Source organism: Gobio gobio (assembly GCF_949357685.1).
Source record: "Gobio gobio genome assembly, chromosome: 1".
Taxonomy (NCBI): Eukaryota; Metazoa; Chordata; class Actinopteri; order Cypriniformes; family Gobionidae; genus Gobio; species Gobio gobio.
Window position 1 is genome coordinate 40,938,603 of NC_137097.1, and position 25,728 is coordinate 40,964,330.

At 39.3% G+C, this 25,728-nt stretch overlaps 1 protein-coding gene across 7 annotated transcripts in view; it reads left to right on the forward strand.

The window, feature by feature from the left end:
• Positions 1–25,728, forward strand: part of bptf (bromodomain PHD finger transcription factor) — a 50,917-nt gene that overhangs the window by 11,551 nt on the left and 13,638 nt on the right. For 3 of the 7 annotated variants that reach the window (XM_079829738.1, XM_079829741.1, XM_079829739.1), the window contains exons 4-24: positions 835–1,044; positions 2,289–2,468; positions 6,500–6,685; positions 6,776–6,924; positions 7,891–8,222; positions 8,332–8,463; positions 13,926–14,055; positions 14,161–14,296; positions 14,401–14,700; positions 14,866–16,684; positions 17,272–17,396; positions 17,485–17,613; positions 17,747–17,897; positions 18,173–18,212; positions 19,131–19,371; positions 19,631–19,801; positions 20,809–20,945; positions 21,034–21,148; positions 21,378–21,553; positions 22,102–22,381; positions 24,718–25,394. In XM_079829738.1, coding sequence (XP_079685864.1) covers positions 835–1,044; positions 2,289–2,468; positions 6,500–6,685; positions 6,776–6,924; positions 7,891–8,222; positions 8,332–8,463; positions 13,926–14,055; positions 14,161–14,296; positions 14,401–14,700; positions 14,866–16,684; positions 17,272–17,396; positions 17,485–17,613; positions 17,747–17,897; positions 18,173–18,212; positions 19,131–19,371; positions 19,631–19,801; positions 20,809–20,945; positions 21,034–21,148; positions 21,378–21,553; positions 22,102–22,381; positions 24,718–25,394 — 5,816 coding nt within the window. The remainder of the gene's footprint in view (positions 1–834; positions 1,045–2,288; positions 2,469–6,499; positions 6,686–6,775; positions 6,925–7,890; positions 8,223–8,331; positions 8,464–13,925; positions 14,056–14,160; positions 14,297–14,400; positions 14,701–14,865; positions 16,685–17,271; positions 17,397–17,484; positions 17,614–17,746; positions 17,898–18,172; positions 18,213–19,130; positions 19,372–19,630; positions 19,802–20,808; positions 20,946–21,033; positions 21,149–21,377; positions 21,554–22,101; positions 22,382–24,717; positions 25,395–25,728) is intronic. The other 4 variants (XM_079829742.1, XM_079829743.1, XM_079829744.1 and 1 more) reach the window with 2 other exon arrangements.

A 25,728-nucleotide genomic window follows, 5' to 3' on the forward strand; every position in this document is an offset into this window, starting at 1 on the left:
TTTACATTTATATTATTATTGAAATGTTTATTATAATTTTTCCTGGCATACAACAAGTAGCAGACATATTTAAATTAGAGTACTAAATGAAATTAACAACATGAATGGATGATGAAATATATATATATATATATATAAAAAAAAAAAACGTCAGCATGAATCTGGATTTTCATATACCCGGTTATGGTAATACAACATTTTTCACATGTCCCATTGCAAATAAGGACTTCCATTTCACAAATGTATTGTGATTGCCTGCAGTGTCAAAAAGAAAGCGTGGAAATAATTTATTTTATTTAATGAACTAAATTGAGTTGCAAACTCAAAAGTTGCAAAAATCCTTCCAGAGCATACAGTGACTGTCTGAATAAATACTTAATGAAGGAATTCAAAATGATGAATTCGGATGTAATTCAAATGACTGTAAGGTGTCTTTCCGCTCTGCTATTTTTAGCAGTGCAAAAAACGGCTCCACCTGCACTTGAGTGTGAAAGTACCTCACAAGCTGCAGATGTTTCATGCATATCTTTTACTTCCTGCATGCAAACTATGTTTTCATGTGGTACTTTGAATGATTAGTTGAGACAGGTAAGTTACAAGTAGTTTTTTTTTTTATTTTAACTTACAAAAAATTTGTAGGCCATTGTATGTCAGTGATTAACTAGCTTAACAAGTTGACATCTATAGGCTTATGAAATGTTGATGATCTCATTTGATGTTAATAGGAATTAGGAATGGATTTGTTTAGAGAATCACATTGGACAGCTGATGCTGTGTTTTAGTGTTGTTAAGTGGCCGAGATCTTGAAAATATTCTTCTATGCATTTCCTCCAGATGTGATCCTGGACCGCTTGAAGACCAAGCAGGAGGCGGAGCTTGAGGAGGTGAAGCGGCGGGCAGCGGAGGAGGCTGAGAAGGCCAGACAGGAATCGAAATTGGGATCTGGTGAACCTGCTGTGACCGATCCGATGAACTCGAACGGCTCGTGTCCACAACAAGACTCCAGTAATGGGAATGCGATGAATGAGCAAACTTCTGCAGATGGTTAGAGATTTTTTTACGCCTCTATTAGCTGTGTTTACATGAATCTGTGTTTTTGATGTCAGTTTTAATTGTTTAAAATAGAAGCAATTACGGCACACTTGTGATTTGTTTAGAAGTAATTACATTTTGTACTTTATGATTTTTGTCTTGTTTGTGATGGGCTATTTATTATATCACACATACATCATCTTCCCACTGTCATTAAAAACCTGGAAATATCAGGACATTTTTAAATATATTTTCAGGCCTACAAATATTGGAATTTTTGTAATGAATTTCCTTTTTTCCCCTAATTTTACTCTTACTTTTTTTTTATTTTTTTTTTATTAAGATATTACCCTTGTGTGGAGATATTTTATACTTGCTTGCAATCTATAGTAATGTCATATTTGTGATCGAATTGTTGTTTTGATGAACCGGTTGTGAGTGATTCTTTAGCGAATTGATCTGAATCAAAGCAATTTTTGCTAATTACACTACCGTTCAAAAGTTTGGGGTCAGTAATATTTTAATAAGAAGTTATTAGGCATTTATAATGTCAGCAAAAGAGTTCTATTTCAAAACTCAAAACTTTCTAATTATCAAAGAATCATGAAAAAAATGCATCACGGTTTCTACAAAAAATTAAGCAGCACAACCGTTTTCAGCATTGATAATAATCAGAAATGTTTCCTGAGCAGCAAATCAGCAGTGTTGGTAAGGTTACTTTGGAAATGTAATAGGTTTTAGATTACAAATTACCCTATTTAAAATGTAATAAGTAGTGTTATTCAATTAGTTTATTAAAGTAATGTAACTGATTACATTTGATTACTTTTCTAATTTCCACTAGCACTGGAATGCATTTTTATCACTCGCCATGATGGCAACTCTTAGACAGATTGTAGCCTAAAGCTTTCAGCGTCAATGTGGATTGATGTTGAATTGGCAGATGTGGTACGCTGCAAATTTAAACGAGAACCAATCAAAATAATCAGAATAGCATCGCTTCACTAAACTGAATTTTGTCAAATTCATTAGTCAAAACATTTTGGAAACCCTGGATTTAAAATATATCGGAATAAGCTTTTCAACTCATTGTATTCAAATGTGATGCACAGAATTCAATGCAATACTAATCTTGGCTGCTCTTAAAAACGCAGCTCTAATTCTCATAATTTGCATTTGAAACTATAACCAATTTTTTGCATCTCTCATCTGTTAGTGTTAAAACACTAAACATGGTCTCTTTTGTTAAATTTCAGCTTCAGTCTCAGCTGTCCCAGTTGGTGAGGTGGGCAGCACTAATGTTCCTGAGCTAGCGACATCCAGCTCAAACATTCAGACTAAAACGGACTCCCAGAATCCCACAGGGAATGCTGTGACATCGTCTTCCAGTGGTGAGGAGGCAGGGGATGGGACTGATGGGGTGAAAGAGTTGGCAGGTACTTCAAGTTCTTTTTTCAATGTTCAAGTCACATGCTGTTACATTATGACATTCCTAAATAGTTAGTTGCAGTTGATTTCCAAGCTAGAAACAGATTTTCCATTTTCTTGTTCTGAAACAAAGACCCTCCTGGCACAAGAGACCATCTACTTTGCCCAGCATCCTTTTCTCAACAGTGCCGTCAATAGAGCAGCACTGGATCTTTGCCATCGTCTTTGGTATATCATGTTTACTGAGAGTTTAGAGCCTGTCTAGATTGTTTTGAATTGGATTTAACAAAGTTCATAACGGTGTACTGATTATGTACTGCAGTGTTAATGCTTTACTACAATATTATTTTGGCTGTGGTTAGAGTGAAATGCTAGTGTACTGCATTATTTTTACTTAATGCTGCCTACTGTTTTTGCAAAAATGTTATGTGTAATATGGGAGTATTCTACTCTCAACTAGTGCTGGGCGGTATGGCCAAAATTTTATATCACTATATTTTTCTAAATTATGCCGGTTTTACGGTATATGACAGTATTTTTTTTCCCCCTATGCATGACTGAGTGTTAACCACATTTTCTACTGATTGAGAGAGGAAATATGGCAGTAGATTGTAGAATGCCCTATTTTACTGTCAAGATGAGTGAAAATAGTAGAAAATTGTGTGGAATTTAACACAGGTTTGCAAAGCCCCACAAAATGATGCTGTGTGGGGACACTGCAACACTCATTACAGACACATGAATATTAAAATATGACCATGGAGAGCAAAAAAAAAGAGTTAAGGGCTCCTGAAGCATTTTAACTTCTTAAGCAAATCTCACCCTATATAACAACAAACTTCCAAAACGAGGGAGAAATGAGAGAACATTTAAAAGGTCCAAGGAGGTTTTCAATACATTTAAGTAGGGCTGCTCGATTATGGAAAAAATCATAATCACGATTATTTTGGTCAATATTGAAATCACGATTATGTAACACGATTATTTCACATGACTTTGGGAATGTGTTGTATTTATTAAAAAATACACCTTTCAACAATTCAATTGAAATTGTAACATTTGTTGTACTTTTTGAACTATTAAAATAAATAATATAACATATATTCAAATCAAAGTATAAAAGTATTCACGTAAAAATGATAACCACAAATAAATAAGATAAACAATTTGGTTCGGCTAGATATGCTTTTCAGGTACGTCTAACATTAGTTTTTAGGTACAGAAATGTATCAAATGTAAAATAACATTGCATATTTGAGTGCATAAATGAAAGATTAATCCTATTAAACTTACAAAAGCTATTCAATCAAGTGCAGTGAGTGATGTCCTTGTCTTTTGTTGTTTGACATAAAGAGGCAGTAGCCTTTACTGCTGTCTGTTTAAAGACCTAATGATCGGATATGCGTCGTCTTTATCGACTGTATAAAGTTCACTTAAGGCATATACAGACTATGTCTGCTAGGATACTCATCAAGTTGGACATGTTGACATACGTTTTGTGTGAGTTTGTCCGTTCAAGAGCAAGACTTGAAAGAGAACTCAATATTTGCGCGCTGAGAGACGTGTGCGCGCTCTCGGATGAGCGCACAGAGACATTTTCTGACAGCGCGCGCCACTTCTCACGCCCGTTTCACACATACTCCGTTTGCAGTGCGTATGCGGTGCGTATTTTTTTCCGTACCCATGTTAACGGATTACAGCTTTCACACTGCGCGCGGATGCTGTCCGTCAGTCCGTTCCAGGTGCGTTGCGTCTGCAGCAGTCCGGCGATCGTTTCCGTACCGAGTCTATTTTTTGCTGTGCTGCACTGCGTAATTAAAGTGACAGCACAATGTTCGCTTTAAAATAAACATGTACTGACACGAAAATCTAGTAATTTTACCACAGATGTATGTCATTTAAAATATACTCTGTTTCAAAGTCAACACATGGCTTTTTTTTCTCGGGTAAAGCAAGGAAACGACACCTTACCTGGCATTTAGGTTAAAAAAATTGAAATAATGAAGAGCACGTACATTCCTGGAGGTGGAAAAACAAAAAGGTCTTTATGACCTGCTTTTAAAAGGGTTTAAAAACGAAAGAGAAGACGAGAGTCGGCTGTTTCTATTGTAAGTTTCTAATTTAAAATGTTTATAGGCTATAAGTTATATTTCAATGTTTTGCCACTTGTGTGAGCTAAAGTAGGCTATAGGCTATATAAAGTTATATAGGCTATATAAATATAAAGTAATGAATTGAATAAAACGTTGTTTAAATGTACTACGTTAAAACGTGACATCTATGAAAGTGTAAACAAAGAGAATTGCAATTCTGACAAGCCATGTTCAGTAACAACTTTTGGATTTGAAATGAAAATAATAATGAATAAATGCTGTGTTTGTGGTACAACCGCGGATCAGTTGCGCGCTGCAAACGCAGCATATATGAAAGCACAACAGCGCGTGCTGCTCCTGCACCGCATACGCAACGCAACACGCACCGCATACACACTGCAGACGGAGTATGTGTGAAACGGGCGTCATTCGCGTCTTCTGGCACTAAACCCGGGTGATGAGGGGGAAAACGACTGGTCATATTCGAAAATATGGCAGCACTCGCATGCATTGAACAAAGTTTACAAAGAGAGAATTATTTGAAAAATATGAGGGGAAAAAAGGACGTTTACACGGCACCCCTGCTCTCGTCAGTTTTTGTTTCTTTATTAGATTGTCATTGGTAACTCTGTTTAATTTTCAAGTGGTTAAACAAATTTGTGGTGTTCCCTTGCGTTGCAGCCACTACCATGTAGCAAATCTTGCACGTAACATGTTTCTGCTCGTCGTCTGATTCCTCGAAGCCAAACTGTTCCCAGACAACGGAGTTGGTTTTGCCTTTTTTGCTCACCAAACGCTGCTGTAACTGCCCTCCTTCTGCCATCTTTACTCGCGCCGAGTTTTTAAATTCCAGCGGATGATATGCACACGAGACTCACGAACAGAGAGATTTGTGGCTTCGGGAGGGGCGGATGAGCGTGTGCGCGTTTCATTCAGAACGCAAGACAAAATAAGAGTGTTCTAGCAAAACTGAACATGGCCAAATAATCGTTTTTTCTCGATTGTACTATTTTGGTGATCGTTGGGATCGAAATCGAAATTCGATTAATTGCACAGCCCTACATTTAAGAGCACTACAGTCCCCGATCTTTGCCCATTCTTCTTTGAATTGTCAGTTTATTTATTAACTTACATTGTCTTCGGTCTACCTGAATAACCCATCGTGTCATCGCAGTCGTGATCAGTCGTACTGTAGTACCAGTGTCTTTGTTTGCATAAATTTTTATTTGAAGATGATGTGATGAAATATGTGGCATACACGCTGCTGGTTTGTGTTTAAAGCACTAGAGTATATGAAATATGTCCATAAAAAACGTAAACGTGCTCGCTCCGGTCTGTATTAGATGTGGTGAGCGTTGTTAATCTCATCACGGCCCTCCGTGCAGAAACTGCTCTCTTGCGCGCTCCGCGTGTAGTTTGAATTCTCTGCTGTAAGCAAGGGCTGAATCCCAAATCGCCCCCCTATACCCTCAAATTGGACATTGTTTGAAGGGACAGCCATTTGTAGTTGTGTCCGAAACCATAATGGACGTTATTGAGTGCACTCATCCAATCTCACATTGCACCACAATAACGAGTGTACAGTCCGAATTCACTCACTCGTTTTCATTCACTCCTTCAAGTGAACTATATTAGTGGATAACGTCGGGAATAGTGAACGGGGGTTTAGGGGGCGATTTCCGATTCAGCCATAGGCTGTAATGCGATCTCAGCTGTCCTTACTACAGTGCAACAGTGAAAAGGCACCCCTCTCAAACAGTGTTGCGCTGCGCCGCGTTCTGAACGTTGTTTAAGCAACATATACCGGTATTGCAGTATGATCAAAATTCCTATCATAACAAAAATAAACACTGGTTATTGGTATGAACCGGTATACCGCCCAACACAACTCAAAGTGGCCATTGCTAATATATCTCATGTATCTTCTGTCACTATCACTCTTTCAGATAAGAGCTCAGAGTCTGCAGCTCATGGTGATGGGGATTCTGTACTAGAGACTGAACCGGCACAGACAGTGGATGAGAACAGCTGCAGCAGTCATTTCTCCATCTCTGAATGCCTGCGAGGTCCAGAAGAGCCTGACCTGGTGGACCGATCTTCACAGTCTTCTCTCAACAGCCAAGATGACACAGGTTTCTATGCACCTACATGAAAAAATGTATAAACACACACAACTGTTCAAAAGTTTGGGATTATTTACAGTATCTAATTGTTTTTCTTAGGTGAGGGTAAAGCTAATGGAGATGGTGCAAAGACAGGATCTTCACGCATGATTACACGACTCCGGAACCCTGATAGCAAGTTAAGCCAACGCAAGGTCATGCAGGACAAAGATGGCAGCTCCCAGGATGGTAGCAGAGCACTTAAAGAGGTGAGACAGTTGTTTTTATTAATGGTGATCTCTTGTTTTCAGTCACGTGACTCTCGCCTGGAGGGCAAAACAGTCATAGAACTGCAGCACAAGCCTGTCAATTTTCTATCTTAAAAACAAAAATATGTGAACAAGATGCAAGTTTTTGGCACTTGTGATCCATATATAATCACCTGCTGCAGTATTTTAATCACTTAAAACAGTGGGACCTTCTAAAACGCTTAATGTGAAAAACACTTAAGTTGCACCAATAAGGATTAAATTAAGTAAAGTTAAACACTAATCAAGGATTTGTTGATATGGGTTTTATTTTAAATCAAGTTGTGTTGCACCTTGTTAAACACAGATTAACTTCATAGAAAGACCGTTAATTAAATAATTAAAGGGCTGATCAAGCGTAGGGGGAGGGTGAACCGATGCCAGGCTAAAGAATCCTTATTAGTGCAACCCACCTTTTAAAGTGCCTTAATATACTAAAACAGTGATATTAAAAGATCAAATTCATTTCTGCAGGCGAGCAGATGAATATGAATGTTTTCTTTTATAATGGATTTAGATGGAAAAAGCACTTAATGAGAAACCTTGTGTTGCATTTATATTCTGTGTTCATCTGCTTACCTGTACAAAGTATGCATCATCAATAAGGTGTATATTGAATTTGGTCTTTTAATATCACTGTCTTACTGCGTTAATACTTAATACGAAGCTGGTAAATATGACTGGAGGTCAGTGGCCTTGTTTTGCCCTCCAGATGACGTCACGTGAAAACTATGGATAGAGGTTGTTGATGTTTTGATGACAAAATAGATTTTTGGTCATTTGGTGGTGTTTACTAAGGCATAAATCAGTATTACTATAAAGGTGCCATAGGTCTTCAACAAAAAAGTTACATAGTTGCTTTGAAATATACATATTACACTGTAAAATTCTAAATCAAATCTCTAAATTATGTCAATTATATTTCAGACTCCCCCAATGTCGTCGTTTGGCTCCTTTAAGAGAGATTCAAATAAGAGCAGTGGCTTTTTCAAACTGGGCCAGGAGGGCAAATTTCGTGTCTACCACAACCAGTACAGCACTAACACACTTGCCCTGAACAAGCACCAACACCGTGAGGACCATGACAAACGCAGACATCTTTCCCACAAGTTCTGCATGACACCTGCTGGTGAGTTCAAGTGGAACGGATCGCTGTACGGCTCCAAAGCCCTGACTGTGTCCACTCTGAGATTAACCATCATCCAGCTGGAGAACAATGTCCCTGCTCCATTCTTGCATCCCAACTGGGCGTCACACAGGTGAAAGACTTACAAGTACCAGTAGGACTTGTTTTTATTTTAAATGTGCTAAAGTTTCCTAGAAGAAGCATTTAACCATGTCATCCTGTGACCTTTCCCATTGCTGTAGGTCAAACTGGATAAAGGCTGTCCAAATGTGCAGCAAGGCGAGAGAGTTCGCATTAGCTTTGGCCATTCTGGAGTGTGCAATCAAACCAGTGGTCATGCTCCCTATGTGGAAGGATTCTCTGGGTCACACAAGGTCAGTTTAAATGAATCCAAATATTAAAACAGCCAACATTGATGCTTTGAATTTTTATTTATACTACGAATGCAATATGGTAACCTCCAATGTGAGTGCAGACAGTGAAGCTCACACGATCTGCGTGCCTATCAGAGCTGGATAAGATAGAACATATAAAAAATATATCTAACTAACCGTTTAGAAGCTCCTTCAATTTCATTGCTATTAATTTTGAATGTCACTTTAGTTAAGGCATCTGGTGCTATAGCTGTTTTGAAAGGCTTCACGTAATAGCAGCCATTACAAATCCTCTAAAAGTATAAAATAGTTAAAGGATTAGTTACAGAGGATTACACAGAGAGAGCTGACACATCAGATGCGTGTTTAAAACACAAACAGCAAAACGGTATGACTACAGAACACTACAGTACATGTTGCCAATTCATTTTAAAGTAATAAATTTTTGACTAGATGCTGCATTAGCAGTGAAAGAACAGGAGTGTGTATGCAATTTGTTGAGGCTGAGAGGACGCTAATATTTGCAGTACCTCAAGCAGTTAAAACAATGACACAAGTTTGGTCCGGATCAAATGTTGCATATATAAAACTAGTGACGTGAGAAAGCAAACTATATCTTCATGCAGCCGACAGAAATATAAATGAATCAGAAACGCATTCGATTTCTATATGTTGTTATTTTGATTAGAAAACCGTGACTTTGGATTTAGATTAAAAGGTAACACTTTACAATAAGATTCCATTTGTAACATTAACTAAGGTTAATAAATGCTGTAGAAGTATTGGTCATTGTTAGTTTGTTAATTTCAACTAATTTACTAATACATTTTTAAATTTAGTTTAAAATTTTTTTTAATCTGTTAACCTTGGACTATGAACTATCATGAATGATCAAGGTACAATTGAATTGCTCAAATATTGATACATGCTGTAAAAATGTATATTGCATAATGCATATAGTTCATGTAAGCTAATACATCCTTGTTAAAGCTACACTGTGTGATATTTTCCCCCATCTAGTGGTGAACTGGTATATGACCATCCAGTGAATTTTAGTTTCTGTTCTGTTCAATTCCGATTTCGTTTTAACTCCTACGGTGGCCGATTTAGTCCAAGATTAATATGGCTTCCTGTTCGACCTCGTCCACATTCGACACGGTGCCTGTGGGATATTCTGTGCGCAGTGGGATGGTTGGAACTCAACTGGCCTAATTATTCGGCTAGAAAGAACTGCAGCTAATCCAGAGTGAACTTTGATGATAGTAATGTTTATTCAGTCATCCAATTGCAAGGCATAAACAGGTTTGCATGGATATGTACATAAATGTGGTTTCTGTGAGAGAACAAATTAGGATGGTAAATATACATGATAATGACATGACAGAATATACACAGTTAAGAACTGTATAACTACACTTATAAGTTACATTTGTATAATGTAACCGTAAACCAGAGCTTATTGTACCATATATAGGCGCTAAATGCAGCTGCATTAAAAGGAGCGGAGCTGCCGCTGCTAACAAGCGGTGTCCGGTTACAAAAGTGTGTGCGCAGGTTTAGCTCTGTATAACAAGTGTTAATATGCTGATCAGACCTGATACATATTTCCATCAACATACATTACAAGCAAATATTTTCTATAAACGAATAAACATTGTTAATAACTGAATGATTATTCAAATAGGTGAGCATTACGCTATTGTATGTTGACACAAAAATACTTCTGAGGTAACATCAACTGAATTACGCGATGACACACTCTGAAACACATCCACAATGACAATAACTATTACTTACGGAGTTATTAACGCACAGAAATACCACACAAGGAAAAACAGACTTTTGAGGAATAAACAAGCCAGGAAAACTCCGTATAACTCTGTTACTGGAGCTGCTGAGATGAAAACTCTCTGCGCATGCACCAGACAAGTCTGAACAAGTTGACGCGCACAGTGTTAAAACCGGTTAAAACGCGAATGGCGAAGCTTGAATTTACGGGTATGTCCCTCGTTGGCTAATGTACTTTCAAGATGGAGGAGCAACATGGCGACCACCGTTAGATCCCATTACCTTATGTATTTTCAATGGCATATTATAAACTTACGAGAATACTTTATTACTTGAAAGAAGTAAATATACATTAATGAGGACATATATTTTTGAAAGAACTAAGTGTTTTTAGCTAAGAATAGACTAAAAAAGTTACACAGTGTAGCTTTAACAAATGCAACTTGCAAAGTGTTACTTATAACATTTACATGCATGTTTCTAGGTTATAACAAAAGAAACACATTTGACCTGTAATATTTTAATGTTTAAATTATTTTCTGTAGAATTTGTTCTGTTAGAACTCATTTTAAAGAGCACCTATCATGGAATTTTGAAATTTACCTTTCATGTAGTGTGTAACATAGATCTAAGTGAACAAAAACATCCTGTGATAGCTTGAAATATGACAGTGCACCGTATATATAGTTATTTTCTTTCAAAAGTAAGAGTCGACTCGGAGTCATTTTTAAGAATCGTTAGAAGACCGAAGCTTTTTCTCTGACTAGATGACGTCAACTTGTCAAGTTATTTGAATACGATACGCCCACTTATTGCGCTCCAAGACGCCAGTGAAAACTAGAAAACATCATGGCGACGAGACGCTGTGTTCTGAAGTGCGACTCAAAAGCAAACTTTTTTCATCTGCCCAAGGATGAGCATTTGAAGACTAAGTGGCTTGAAGACAAACCATATTGAGTCGCGATTGAGTGTTTATTAGTCGTCAAATGTATGTTTCGCGATCTCAGGAAGCTTTTATTATGGACTTTTATTATGGCACATGGTATCTTCTTCGTCTGTCTGTACATGGACTACATGTGCACAGAGCGCCCTCCGGCTGCCAGTATGAATTGAAAACAACACATAAGAGACTCAATCGTTAATGATTAGGCTATATCTGCGCATTTTGAGGAAGTATTGAATAAAAAATACTCCTCTGTTTAGAAATTTGACACAGACATATGAGAATCTATCAATATGTCTCCTCATCTGCACACTTTTGAACTAAAAGCCCTGAGGGATGTTGATTTGTCGCGAGTCTTCGTGAGGAGTTTTTTTATGAATTAAATCAGCTGAGGCTCATATTACAATCAAACGGTACCGACGCGGTTTTCATATTCATAACTCCTGACACATATTAACTAATTACTGTCACTATAAGACTTTGATGGGCGTTCCGTTTCCGAGAATATCTGCACAGACTATACCAATCACAACTGACTGGGTCATCTGACCAATCACCGCAGATTAGCGTCACGTAAAGGCGGGGTTTTGAAAAGTGAATCACTAAAGGAATCATTTGAGAATCGCTGTCAAAACAGGTAAAAATAAATGCATATTATAAGAAAACTAAAGTCTTTTTTGTCATTGCATGCATGCAAAACTGTTGTTGGGGACTTCTAAAACAATATTTGGAACATTTTAAATGCCATGATAGGTGCTCTTTAATATATTCATATTTACATATGCATTTCATTTAGCACACTTTCATGATCCAGTACTGTTTTTTATGATTTAAAAAAAAGAAAAAAGATCCAGTATCCATTTGAAAAACTATTGGTTGACTTAATCGGTAATCGGCAAGTACAGTTCAACCTATGTATCGGTAAAAGCCACTATCGGTAGACAGATAGCAGTTTAAAACAGGGCTTAAAAACGGAAAAAAATATCAATCGGTTCACTCCGAGCAGAATCGATATTATAGCGTTTCCATTTTTGCGTTCCTCAATAAACATTACTGTTCCGAAAACGGTTTGATAAGAAAAAATACCGGTTAATAACGTTATTTTAATTTAGCCTATACTTTAAACAAATATGTATAAATAGACTTATTTTCAATCAATAATAATATAACGCATGGTAACTAAAATTGAATATTTATTTCATAACATTTTTAAAACCAGAAATACATGCATTAATTACAAAGCATAAACAGCGGACCTGTTTTAATGGAGCGTTAGACAATCTAAAGTGGCCCTCTTATGCCGAATTATTTTCAGAAGAGTGATAACATTCTTTGTACATAACTTTTTTTCAACACGACTTGTTTTAAAAATTGCATGAATAAAGAATAAATAAACTGGATAACCATTGCTCTTTTAATGCACCGTCAACTGCTAATTTCAAAGCAAACACTGCGCAACACGTCCTTGCATCACATAATCAAATTCAGTCAGCTAATAAAGCTTGATCATTTAATGCAATATAACATACCATTTAATACGAAGCATCAACCATCTATATAGAAAACATTGACCTGTCCTGTATTGGCAATCTGAAAGACTATAGGAAAAATGTTTGATAGATGCTAGTAGCCTGCTTGGACAGGCTTAAACAAAATCCATAAACTAGCCTAAATCAGTCTACTTGAGCTTAAAGTCCGTACTGCTTATTTAAACGTTCGAAAAGAATGTCCTCCAATACCTGCACATTCATTGTAGACCTCAGCGGGGAAAGAAATGTACTTGAGGCATGAAAATGCGCGCTCTACACTGACTTGCGTACCGGTAGATTCATAGATGATGGTGCGCGGGCATTTCACTCACGCTAATCCGTCAACGTCACATGCTGTACTACTCATTTCATGATTGGTCACTGCCAAATTAAAATATTAAAGAGAACGATAAAATAACGTTATTAACCGGTTAATGGTCATTTCAAATTAACGTTTCTGTTCAGAACGATTCAAATTGATTTTGATTTAGTTTCCGTTTTTGTTCCTCTTAAAATTTCGTTCGTTTCCGGTTTTCGTTTTCGTTCCTTGAACCGGTTCAGAGCCCTGGTTTAAAGTGTTTGTGATTTAAATTTGAGTTTGAAGTCAACGTCAACATTGTCAATGTACATCTATGGGATCTTCAGAGATATGCAGTTTGATAAAAAAAAAAAAAATAACAAGGTGAATAAATCAGTATAGGCTAAAGGATGTGCTGAGTTTGTTGGATGAGGAAGTCTATGGGATTTTGGGCTTGTTTGATATTCTGCTATGGAAAAAAATGTCAGATCAGTAAGGAAAGTCATAATAACCCAAGTCATGTCTGGGCTGTATTTTGTGGATGTAGCTTGAAAGCTTTGTAAGGGTTTGCTGCCAGAAAGGGCTTAGGGATTTTGTATATAAAAAACTAAACAAAAAAACAACACAGCCAACATACTGCTATTGTGAAAACTTGGCTTTGTTAAGCCAACACAATGTGCAGTTTATTGTCAGGGAAATGAAATGCTTTTTTGCATGTGTGGATAACAATACCTTAATCCAGTAATATATTTCTGCACATTGTTGCTTCTAAACACAAAAGGATCCATGTGTGTTCTTCAGCAAATCCTGTGCTGGAGGCTTTCCAAAAGTGTACAATGAGTCACCTTTATGTCCCAGTTTTGGTGATCTTTTTCTTTTTTTGTTGTGCTTCATCTTTACGCAGGCTTCATCGCATGACCTCTGTTGAGCGGGAAGAGAAGGAGAAGGTGAAAAAGAGAGAGAAAAAACTAGAAGATGAAGAGACTATGCAGCAGGCCACATGGGTGAAATACACTTTCCCCATCAAACACCAGGTATGTCTTTCCAGCTGAGCGTTTTATTTGAACATTTTAGGAAATAACATCAGCTTCAGCATTTTAGCTGAAGGCGTTCAGTAACTGTTCAAACGTCTTCTGCAGGTGTGGAAGCAGAAAGGTGAGGAGTACAGAGTAACTGGGTATGGAGGCTGGAGCTGGGTGAGTAAGACGCACGTCCATCGCTTTGTCCAAAAGCTACCTGGAAACACCAACGTTAATTACCGGAAAGCACTTGAGGGTATGTTGTTTGCTATTACAGAATACTACGAAATGTAATTGAACAATCTGGGAAACAAAAAAGTTTTTTGGCAGAATTCTTCTGATGAAACCTTTTTTTTTCAGCAGCTAAAACTGGAATGGACAATCAGGCATCTCTTTCAGAAACACCAAAACCTTTGGTTAAAACAGATGAAACGGAAGAACAGATTTCATCTGAAAGTGTGCCTGAAAAGGATAACGTCCAGGACACATCACTGGATTCTTCTGAAGAAAAGCTATCTTTGGAGAATGATCATGTGTTAAAAGATGAAAAACTTGATGAAGAAAAAGAGAATGAAACAGTTAAAGAGAAGTGTGATGAGAAAAATGGATCGGTAGAAGAAATGGACACCAGCACTACTAACTCTGTAAATGATGAAAAAGGTGTTTGCAAAGTTTAACTCTTCATTTTCACAGCCATTTTTATGTACCAAGGACCGTACATCATAAATTATATAGCATGTATTGACTAGTATTTGAATGTGTAAAAATAGTTGCCTTGTGATGTGGAACATAGATGCTAATGTGTCTGTTTTTTTATGGTTGTAGCTAACATCACAAATGCCTCATCTGATGCCTCTCCTTTGAAAGAAGAGCCTTCGGATAGTGAGGTGGTGAAGGATAGTGCTCCTAATCAACCCCAGCAATCCTTCTGGCATGATGTTGTGAACGTCAGTGAAGGCTTCTTGCTACGCACAGCATACAAGAAAATCAAGGCATCAAAGCTAGATGGCCTTTTGGAAAGGCGGGTCAAACAGTTCACCATAGAAGAGAAGCAGAGGCATGAGAAACTCAAGCTAGGAACCATTTCTAAACCCTCTACAGAAAAAATCATGGAAAATAAAGAGACAACCATTGCTGCTCAAGATCAAAAGGTTAAGATTGAAGGAAATATCTCTGAAACTCCAAAGGCTAGACAGACTGAGGGGGTAGCATGTCTAGTGATCCAAGAAAAAGACAATGTGGTCAAAAAGCTTGATTTTAACCAAGAGGATGAACAGGCGAAGACAAACACATCAGGACAGAAGAACATCCTGGATGTCAGATTAAATGAGGGTGACTTAGCCCCTAAAGAACATCAGCAGAAGTTGACAGAAACAGAACCCAAGACCGCCAGTAGGGTAGCAATGTCTGAGCTTAATGGAAACTCTCAAAGTCTGGATCAAAGCCTTAGCTTGAACGCTAAACCTGATAAAACGGTTACAGAAGTTGCGTGTCCTCCTGAAGACTCTGAGAGAAAGGACATCATTGAAAACAATGAGAATGACCTAGACATAAAGAGAACTTTGCCTGTTCAAGTAAATGGGAAGGATGGTCCTGTTGACCCAGAATGTAAGAATTTGACTGATAATGTTAACACAAAGGAACTAACCGATACCGTTGTGGAGGAGATTAAAGCAATATCACCAAAGGAACCAGTGAAGTCGCTAATGAATGGTGACGCCACTCAAGAGTGTCTTAAAGAATGGACTAATAGCACGAATCCTCAGGTGAATTCGGATGAGGATAAAGGGGTTACCAAGCATGACCCTGATTATCCACCGCCTCAGAAAGTGGCCAAGTTGGAAAACAACATTGAAGAATCTATAGACTCCTCGGTTTCTTCCGCTGGTCCTGAACCTTCTTCTGTAGCTTCCGAGCAGAATGCAAAATCCGAGGTGCCTAGTCATAGCTCAAAGGTAGAGCCGATGCAAGTTGAGGAGCCAAAGCCTCCTGTTCCTTCTCCTGTCCCTTCAGCAGAAGAATCTAGCTTAAGTAGTGACCTCACTGAAAACAGCAGCAGTGTTGGCGAGACTACGACCATCATTACTCAAGTCACCACAACTACAACCACAGTGTCCACAGAGTCCCGCATGGTGTTGACCTCACGTGACAGTCTTGCTTCCAATAACGGGATCAGTACACCTGTACCAACAGATTCTGTGGAGTCTGCCAGCTCTGTTTCGACACACTCAACTACAACTACCACTACTGTTACTAAGCTTACAGACTCATCCCAGGAAGCCACTCTAACAAAAGAGTCTTTGACCACTGTCACAAAAACATTGACTGATACCAAGTTGAGTCCTAGTGGTTCCACTGTAAAATCTATGACCGTGAGTCACGAATATTCCACCAGGGACAGGGTACGACTGTTAAAGTTCTCTCGCACCAAGAAAACGCGGTCCGGTACAGCCTTGCCGTCGTACCGCAAGTTTGTGACCAAGAGTAGCAAGAAGAGCATCTTTGTGCTTCCTAATGATGAGCTGAAGAAACTCGCAAGGCGCGGTGGTATCCGTGAAGTTCCTATCTTTAACTATAATGCCAAGCCAGCCCTGGACATCTGGCCCTACCCATCCCCACGGCCAACATTTGGGATCACATGGAGGTCTGTATCTTCACTTTATTTTCCTGATTTTGGTCATCCCTGTTGGATGTTGTCTTTGAATTAATTGATAAAGCAGTCATCACTGTTATTATTGCTTGTACTTGAGTTTTGGGCAGGGCCACTTTCCAGCAGAATTTAGGTCTAGACCTAAGCCCAAGCCCAATGTCCTACAACCACTGAGAACATCTTGGTAACATGTAGCAATGCACTCAAATCTAATTGGAACAACTTGGCAACCTTATTGCAGTGCCCTGGCAACCCCTTAGTAGTTTTGTTGTCAGGTTTCGTTTCAAGAACCACTCACTATGACTACAACTAGGATCTAGTTAATCTACCACTTTCCTTAAGGTATTTTGTAGCCTTTTCCTCTACTACTATGTTTTTGGTCCCAATTAGTGTTCAATTCTTTCCTCAAGGTTAATTTGGTGTCCAGAGGATAGACCAGAATATTGATGCTAGCTGTCCATTTATATATTATACATTTTCAAGAACAGTACTAGTCACCAAAAGAGGCCCATGAGATCTGCATGAATACCTTTTATTTTTTTACATTTCTGTGATGCTAATGAGTTGGTTCCTTCATACAGATACCGACTCCAGACGGTGAGGTCTTTGGCTGGAGTGAGCCTAATGCTACGGCTTCTTTGGGCCTGCCTCAGATGGGATGACATGTCTGTGAAACCCTCACCCACAGGAGGGACAACGCGAACAGGTTGGTGCTTAACCGCTTTAATATCACTTTGGCATTCACAAAGAACTTTAAAGAGCCAGTGCTCAACCCTTTTTGTGTAACTTAACAGAGACATCTGACACTGATATCACCACCACTGAGATCATCAAGCGGAGAGATGTTGGTCCTTACGGCATTCGTTCAGAGTATTGCATCAGGAAGATCATTTGTCCCCTTGGGGTGCCTGAGACTCCAAAAGGTAACAGTGACTCAGAAGAGTCCAGGACAGATTAGTCCTTTGTTTTCAGACAATGGATAGTTTTCTATAATGCAAGGCTTGATTGACCAGAAACACTGTTGATATTTGGTCTGTCCATCATTCTTTTGAACAGAGACTCCCACACCTCAAAGGAAAGGCCTCCGTTCGAGTGCTCTGAGACCAAAGAAGCCAGAACCGGCTAAGCAGACAGGTCCTGTTGTGATCGAAACCTGGGTGGCAGAGGAAGACCTGGAACTCTGGGAGATTCGAGCCTTTACAGAAAGGTGGGAATTCCCTATTTTTCCTGTTGTATTTGTGAATTTGCTCAGCCTCACAACGCAACATACTGATTCCTTGCATACTCATCTCAAACGCTCTCTAGTGTGAAAGATTTTGGGGAAAGGATGGTTGCAGATATATGCATTTTCACATATTAGCTCATATTTTAATAAAAAAATGTTGGATGTTATTTCCTGTGGATGTTTACACAGTTACCAATTTCCCAATGGTCAGTTTGTCCCAGTTCTTTTAAAGATTTTTAAACCTTCTGACTTCACAGGGTTGAGAGGGAAAAGGCACAAGCGGCTGACCCAACTAAGGTTAGTGTGCAGAAGAAAGCAGAGGAGGTCAAGGCCCAATTGGAAGCTCAGCTAAAGCAGCAGAGATTGGCAGCCCAGCAGGTGGGAATGTAGACATGTGCCCACCTGGGGCGCCCCTCTTAACAAGGGGCACAATGCTGAAAGAAATGAGTGTTCTTCCCAATGGGCCTTTTGATTGGTTGTTTCCTTTAATGATCATTTAAAGGATTAGTTAACTTTTAAATAAACTTTTGCTGATAATTTACTCACCCCCATGTCATCCAAGATGTCCATGTCTTTCTTTCTTCAGTCGAAAAGAAATTAAGGTTTTTGATGAAAACATTCCAGGATTTTTCTCCATATAATGGACTTCAATGGGCTCCAAACGGTTCAAGGTCCAAATGACAGATTCAGTACAGCTTCAAAGGGCTTTAAACGATACCAGACGATGAATAAGGGTCTTATCTAGCAAAACGATCAGTTTCTGCGAGAAACCGAGCAGTATTTATGCTATTATTTTACCTCTTATCAGACGAACGTGATCATCTCTGTGCTCCGCCATAACTACCGCTAAGTGAGGTCACAATACGAGTGTGGTCATAGATATATCGATCGGAGATGCCTCATTCTAATGATCAGTGCAGGTGCTAATGAGGCATCTACATATACATCTATGACCACGTTCGTATTTTGACCTCACTTAGCGGAAGTTATGGCGGAAAGACATGGACATCTTGAATGACATGGGGGTGAGTTAATTATCAGCAAAAGTTTATTTAAAAGTGAACTAATCCTTTAACTCTCAGTTTGGTTGGGTGTGTTCTTAATTTTGATGATCTTGTTTTCAAGAATCTTGTTTTGGCTGATTTTGTCTTGTTCATTTATCTTATTGCCTAGTCTTTGTTTATATTGTTGAATTTTTCGATTATTATATTGCAGAAACGGTTGGAACAGCAAAAACCTAACAGCACCAGCACCCCATCCACCTTGACCAGTACCCCTACGACCCCTGGGACCACTACTCAGAAGGTGGTGGTGGGTTCTATTAGCGGTCAGGTAACTTCAGCGCCAAAAGTGGTTATGACCACTAAGCTGGGCTCTCCGGTGACATTCCAGCAAAACAAGAACTTCCAGCAGTCCTTTGCTTCCTGGGTCAAGCAGGGCCAACAAGGCAATACAGGTCAGTCTTTACAATGTTATGCGGATGCATGGTTAATTACAGTGCTTGATGACTTTTTATTTTAGATGTGGTTGTTGTTGTGTTTTTGCACGTCGGTGTATTTGATTGGAGATAAGCGTTTTTTTTTTGGTAAGCTTATTTGTGGTGCTGTTTTTAGTGCTTGACATCAACGTTCGTTGGCGTACTTGGATGCAACCGATGCTGTATTTGCTGATTGAGATATATGTGTTAGGGTGGTGATCAGACCTGTGTCTTGCAGTCTCTACCAGTTCGGTTGTGACTGTGGCGGCGAGTAGCGCCACCACGTCTGGGCAAACTTTCCACATCGCTGCTGCTGCGGGGTCGATGGCCGGCAGTGTCATCACAGCTAAACTACCCGTTCCAGCCAACAGCAAGATAGTCACAGTGAACGTGCCAACCACGCAAGGAGGTACTGCAGGCCTCCAACATCATTGGCATGTGATTTTTTTTTGTTTTAAGTTAGGTCTGCCTGCACGCAGACTCGCAGAGAAGAATAATATCGGCACCGTATTCTTAAATGACAGATTTTTGTTTTACTTCCGTTTCTAATGATGAACAGCATATAGTGTGCATGTGTCACTAAATGCAACTAAAAGGTTGTTCCGACTGGCAGCAGTTCACTGCAACAGAGCAGTTGAAAGTCATCCAGTGTCCTTGAGAGTTGAAGGAAACATTCAGTTTAATTGCTGTCATAGAGCTTGTCCCATGTTTTATGGGATGTTCACAATGTCCTTTTTACGGCTTTAATTTCAATTCAGTCGGTTGTTGTTGTCAAATACAAAGGATTTCTTTCTTTCTTTCTTTCTTTCTTTCTTTCTTTGCTCGTTTGTTGTTCTGTTTGGCTAACACTTAAACTTAATATTCCAAATCAAATATTCATATTCTGATATCATTATACTTCCGTTCAAAGGTTCGGGTCAGTAAGATATATTTTTTTTAAAGAAATTAATACTTTAATTCAGCGAGGATGCATTAATTAATCAAAAGTGACAGTAAAATATTTTCTGTTTCAAATTGAACCTTACTATTTACCAGTGAATCCTGAAAAATCCTGCTTTCCTCTAAAATATTAAGCCATTTTCAACATTGATGAAAATAAATGTTTCTTGAGCACCAAATCATCATATTGGAATGATTTCTGAAGGATCATGTGACTGAAGACTGGAGTTATGATGCTGAAAATTCAACTTTGCATCACAGGAATAATTACATTTTAAATAAATCTGAAATAGAAAAGTGGTTTTAATTGTTTCATGTTTATACTGTATTTGTTGTCATACATTGTACCCTTGGTGAACATGAGATTTTTTTCAAACATATTAAAAAACTCTTACTAACCCCAAACTTTTGAACAGTTGTGTATCTATGTAATGCAGGACTCTTGGAGCAAACTAAATCTACTCATGGTCTCAACAGGTTTGGTACAGGTACAGCAGAAGGTGGTGGGCATCATTCCATCAAGCACAGCGGGCAACGCACAGTCCTTCCCTCCATTCCAGCCCCGTACGGCCACCATTAACATCAGACCCAACACAACCACCTCTACTCAGCAGGTATGAACTCTCACTAAAATTATCCGCTCTGGTCAACTCAACATTTTGTGTTCCTGCAATAATGTTTTATTTAATTGTTTATGCCCAGGTCCTTGCAACTGGAACCGCTCTACGACCAGGGATGACTGTGATACGCTCTCCCCTGCAACAGGCCACCACCCTGGGGAAGACTATCATTCGCACACCCCTGATGGTTCAACAAGGTATTCTCAACATAATAAAATTATTTGTTTTTAAAATTTAGTTAAAAGTTCGGTTTCTGTAGGATTGTAGATATGAGACAGGAATTGATGGGGTCTCGTTCAATTATTTGTCATTAAACCAAAATATTTGACAGCAGATTGCTACATTGTGACCATGTGATGTCCACAGTAACTTATGGCCAATTCATCACAGACAATTCAGAGTGTACATGTGATTTATATCACACAGGTCAAGTGCAACAGGCAGTGCAAACAAGTTCAGGCGCTCAGGTGGTGGGCACTCCTCCTCGCCTCTCCACACCAAACCAACCCCAGACCCCACAGACGCCCTCTTCTCCCCGACCACAGCAGGGACAGGTCAAACTCACTCTGGCTCAGCTTACACAGCTCACCCAAGGGGCTCAGGTTTGTACCTGTTTTAAATCAGCATGCAATCCAAATTTACAAACATTAACTTCTTTTAATGCACACCCAATCGATCATCTGTGCACATTATAGAGTGTATTTTTGTTGGCCAACCTAGAAGTTAGCATCATCCTGGTTCCATCGACAAAAACCCAATAGGTTTTTCCCATTGGCTTTTGGATTATTTACGGAAAATAAGCTCTGTGCCAAACAAACATTTACGATTCCTACATGTTTTGCCCATTATGATATTCTTCACAAAAACACAACTTTTAGAAATTTTGAAGAATAAATACAATCCACAGAAGTAAAAAGCTAAACATAAGCAAAGTTTTGGGTTAGATTAGCTTGCAAGAACATGATTATAAAGACAATGAGACTGTGAAAGCAGACTAGTAAGTAGATGTTTACCTGTTAGTTGTTTAACTTCTGTAGTCGCATTTAGCCATTTGTTGGCAATTGCCTTTTTTAAGACAAGTAAAAGCTTAGGCTGCACCGATTATTGATTAATATTACTACTGAAATAAACTTCTGCTATTGCTCTTTAGGGAGGGAACCAGGGGTTGACAGTAGTGATCCAAGGGCAAGGTCAGACCACAGGCCAGCTGCAGGTCATTCCTCAGGGGGTGACGGTCATTCCAGGGCCCGGTCAGCAGCTCATGCAGGCAGCCATGCCCAATGGCCAAGTCCAGCGTTTCTTGTTCACACCCATGGCCCCTGCACCAGTGTCTGCCCCAGCTGCCCCCGTCACAGCAACCCCATCAGGCGTACCAGCCACAGCTGCACCAGCTGCCCCCATCAGCACAACTCCAGCACCCATTCAACCAGGTGAGACTTTATTAGACACTTTTCTATTTTCACACACAGCATCAATATGGAACCTATCTGGCAGTGTTACATTATTACTTGCAAGAGTTCAACCCGAAAGATTTTATTTGGCAGAAAAGGAGAGCTTGAAGTGTCTGTGACAACAGGTTTACAAAAGCTTATTTTTTACAAAACTGTGAAATGTTGTAATCATCTGTCCACTGTGTTCTTACACAAAAGTAGCTCATGTGTTTTCAGTGTCTCAGAGAGGCTCTGTTAACAGTAAATGTGAATAAGCGTATATGGTGCACGATGCACATACAGAGATGGAGTTCGGTACATTCGCATAATTTACAACATTTTTGTGGACAGTTTTGTAATATGAAGCTTTTGTAAACCTGTTGTCACAGACACTTCTAGGGCATATTGCAGGTGAGTCAATGTATAGAAAAAAAATGTAGGAACTAGATTTTCTTTAAAATAAACTTATAAATTCGTCACCAAGGCTTTCTGGATTCGTTTTTGTGAGAATTTTACTTCCGCATCTAAAAATGGCAAAAGCGGAAGTGACATAACGGGAGGGAGTGCGGTCAATTTCAACGATAAAAAAACAATGGATCGCAATGACAGTTCGGACGCTGAGGAAATGTATAAATGTGTATTAATACTCATATCTTATAGATACCCTTATAGATATATACACATTAGCTTACTCAGATCACAATACTGTACGGCTTATTATCATGTATTAGGCAATAGCAAAGCTGGTATTGGTCATCTAGGAGTAGCCAATTGATACTTACCTATAACAGAAACTAATAATCTTTGACCATCAGGCATAAGTCACACTCGTTAATATTGGTCCACACTAAACTTTGTGATATAACTTTAGTGGTTTCTCATCACAAATGAATTGGTAGTTAGCAAATGTTTAAAAAAACAAGACTTGCAGTGCACAGTGCGCGTTTTCTTCGAGTTGCATCTCTGACGGATCCGTGACCGTCACGTCTCCCGCCGGCAGCCGAACCACAGACACTATGGTGTTATTGTGTATTTCATGTTAACCTTATTCATTAGTTCTGTGTTATGAGTTTATTTCCTGCCGATTCACCGATAGTGTGAGGATGTATATGATGTTATGAGTATGTATTTGAGTGAATTTGGATGTACATGCATGGCATGAATAAAATATTTACATTACCAGCACATAATTCCAAACTTTTTTGACGTAAAAACAAAGAAGCATCACGTGTGGATGTTTATTAATTTAATATCATCCTTTACATGAGTAGGCTATTACAGTGTTGAACTGCATCATATCGCCGGGATGATAATCCTCCAGTCTAAAGTGAACGCTACACACCACTGCGTTTTTCGAAGCAGATGCAGAAGTGAAGTCCGTCTCTTCACCTGCACAACAAAAAAAAAATTGTTAGGAAACCTGTGGACTCAATGTCCTGACTCGATGTCCTGGACACAATCATTTACCATGACGATGATAAATTTAAATAGAAAAACTACCGAAAATACACAGAATCCTACTGAAGAGAAGACCAACCTATTCTGCACTGAGCCAACGCAGAGCCCGGCAAACGACTCCCCCTCGTGACGTAATATGACGCAATGTTAAAAAAAAAAAACGTTTTTTACAAATAGCCAACGAAACGGTCACTTTATCTACTAAATTTGTTCTCTTATGTCTTTTTAGAACATTTTAAATCCTGCTTTACCTTTTCATATGGTATTTTCATACAAGGTTATATATTCATTTTGAAAAAATGTTTACTTCCAATATGCCCTTTTAAAGGTCTCCTTTTCTGGAAAATAAAATATTTTGGGTTGAGCAAGTGAAGAAATTAAGCTATGAGTATTGACATTTTATTAACTGCATAGTCTTCACCTGCATGATTAAATATCAGTTTATTTCTTAAAGTTACAAAAGTTATTCACTCAAAAGAAGTGAGTGAATCTTTTGTTGTTTGATTAACATAAATGATTGATTAACGTTAGATTGCTGTTAGTTTAAGAGCTAATGCACATACTCAATATACTGACAAACGTGCATTTAATGTCTCAGCTGTTCACTTTCACTAAAGACATAATCGACTGTGTTTACGAGGATGCTTGGCAAGATGGGCATTTTTAAAAGTTTTGTGTATTTGTCAGTTCGAGCACAAAATGACACAAAAGAGTTAAGGCGTTAAAAACGTGCAAGTGATAAAAAGCGGCATACGCCTAAGGAGATCGTAGAACCATTGGCACCAATGGTCTCTATGATCAGCTTTGCTCACAATGCTTTTGAGAAACGCAGCCCTGAGTGTTTTGAGTTCCAATGTATTTTCTCTCTCTTTTTCTAGCTACTCGTCTTGCTCCCCAGCCCCAGCCCCAGCCCCAGCCCCAACCTCCAACCACACTTCCTCCCACATCATCTCTCCCTCCATCACTGCCAGCCCAGCACACACCCACCCCAGTCCCAGCCGCAATCGTTCCTCAACCGCCTCCATCTCTACAACCCCACCCGCCCATTCAGCTCCGACCTCAGCCCCAAGTCCCTCCTCAAACATCGGTCCCGCCCCCTACACCTGTTCCCGCCCCTCAGATAGCACAGGTAACGGCCACTGCACCTCCACAGCAGGTCACCACCCTCCCTGTCACCCAGACCACTGTTACCAAAGTCCAGCCCCAGATCCAGCTCCCCCCACAGCTCCTCAGCGTCCCCGGGCTCCAGCAGCAGGTCATCTCCCACATCCAGAGTCAGGTAGCGGCCCAGATTCAAGCTCAGGTCCAGCAGGTCGGGACCACAGCCGGGATGCCCCAGCAGATCAAACTGCAACTGCCCATTCAGATCCAGCAGCAGGGCGGAGGGCAAGTCCAAGCGCACCAGATCCAGAATCTGGTGACCATACAGGCGACCAGCGTACAGGAGCAGCTCCAGCGGATCCAGCAGCTCTGCGAACAGAAGAAGAAACAGCAGGAGGCGAAGAGAGAGCAGGCCCAACAGCACGTCAGCCAGAGCGACCTGATTCAAAAACAGGTCAGGAACCAAATATGACTCATGTTGTTCCACAATTTTCAATGTCATTGTTGTTTCCAAAATTACTTTAAAAAAAACTATAAAATTATGTATTTGTTGGAATCAGACACAAAATGACTGCTGACTTCAACTTCAAACAGATGTAGCTCAAAGTCAAAGTCGAAATTATCCCTTGCGCATTCCGGCTCCTTTTGCCAGCACGAGTCACAAATGACATTAAGGCCGCATTTACACTGCAGGTCTTGATGCACAATTCCGATTTGGTGACCTGGTTTTTCCGGTTTTTGTCGACCTGCTTACAGCGAGCCGTATCCGATATTTGCATTTGCATTTA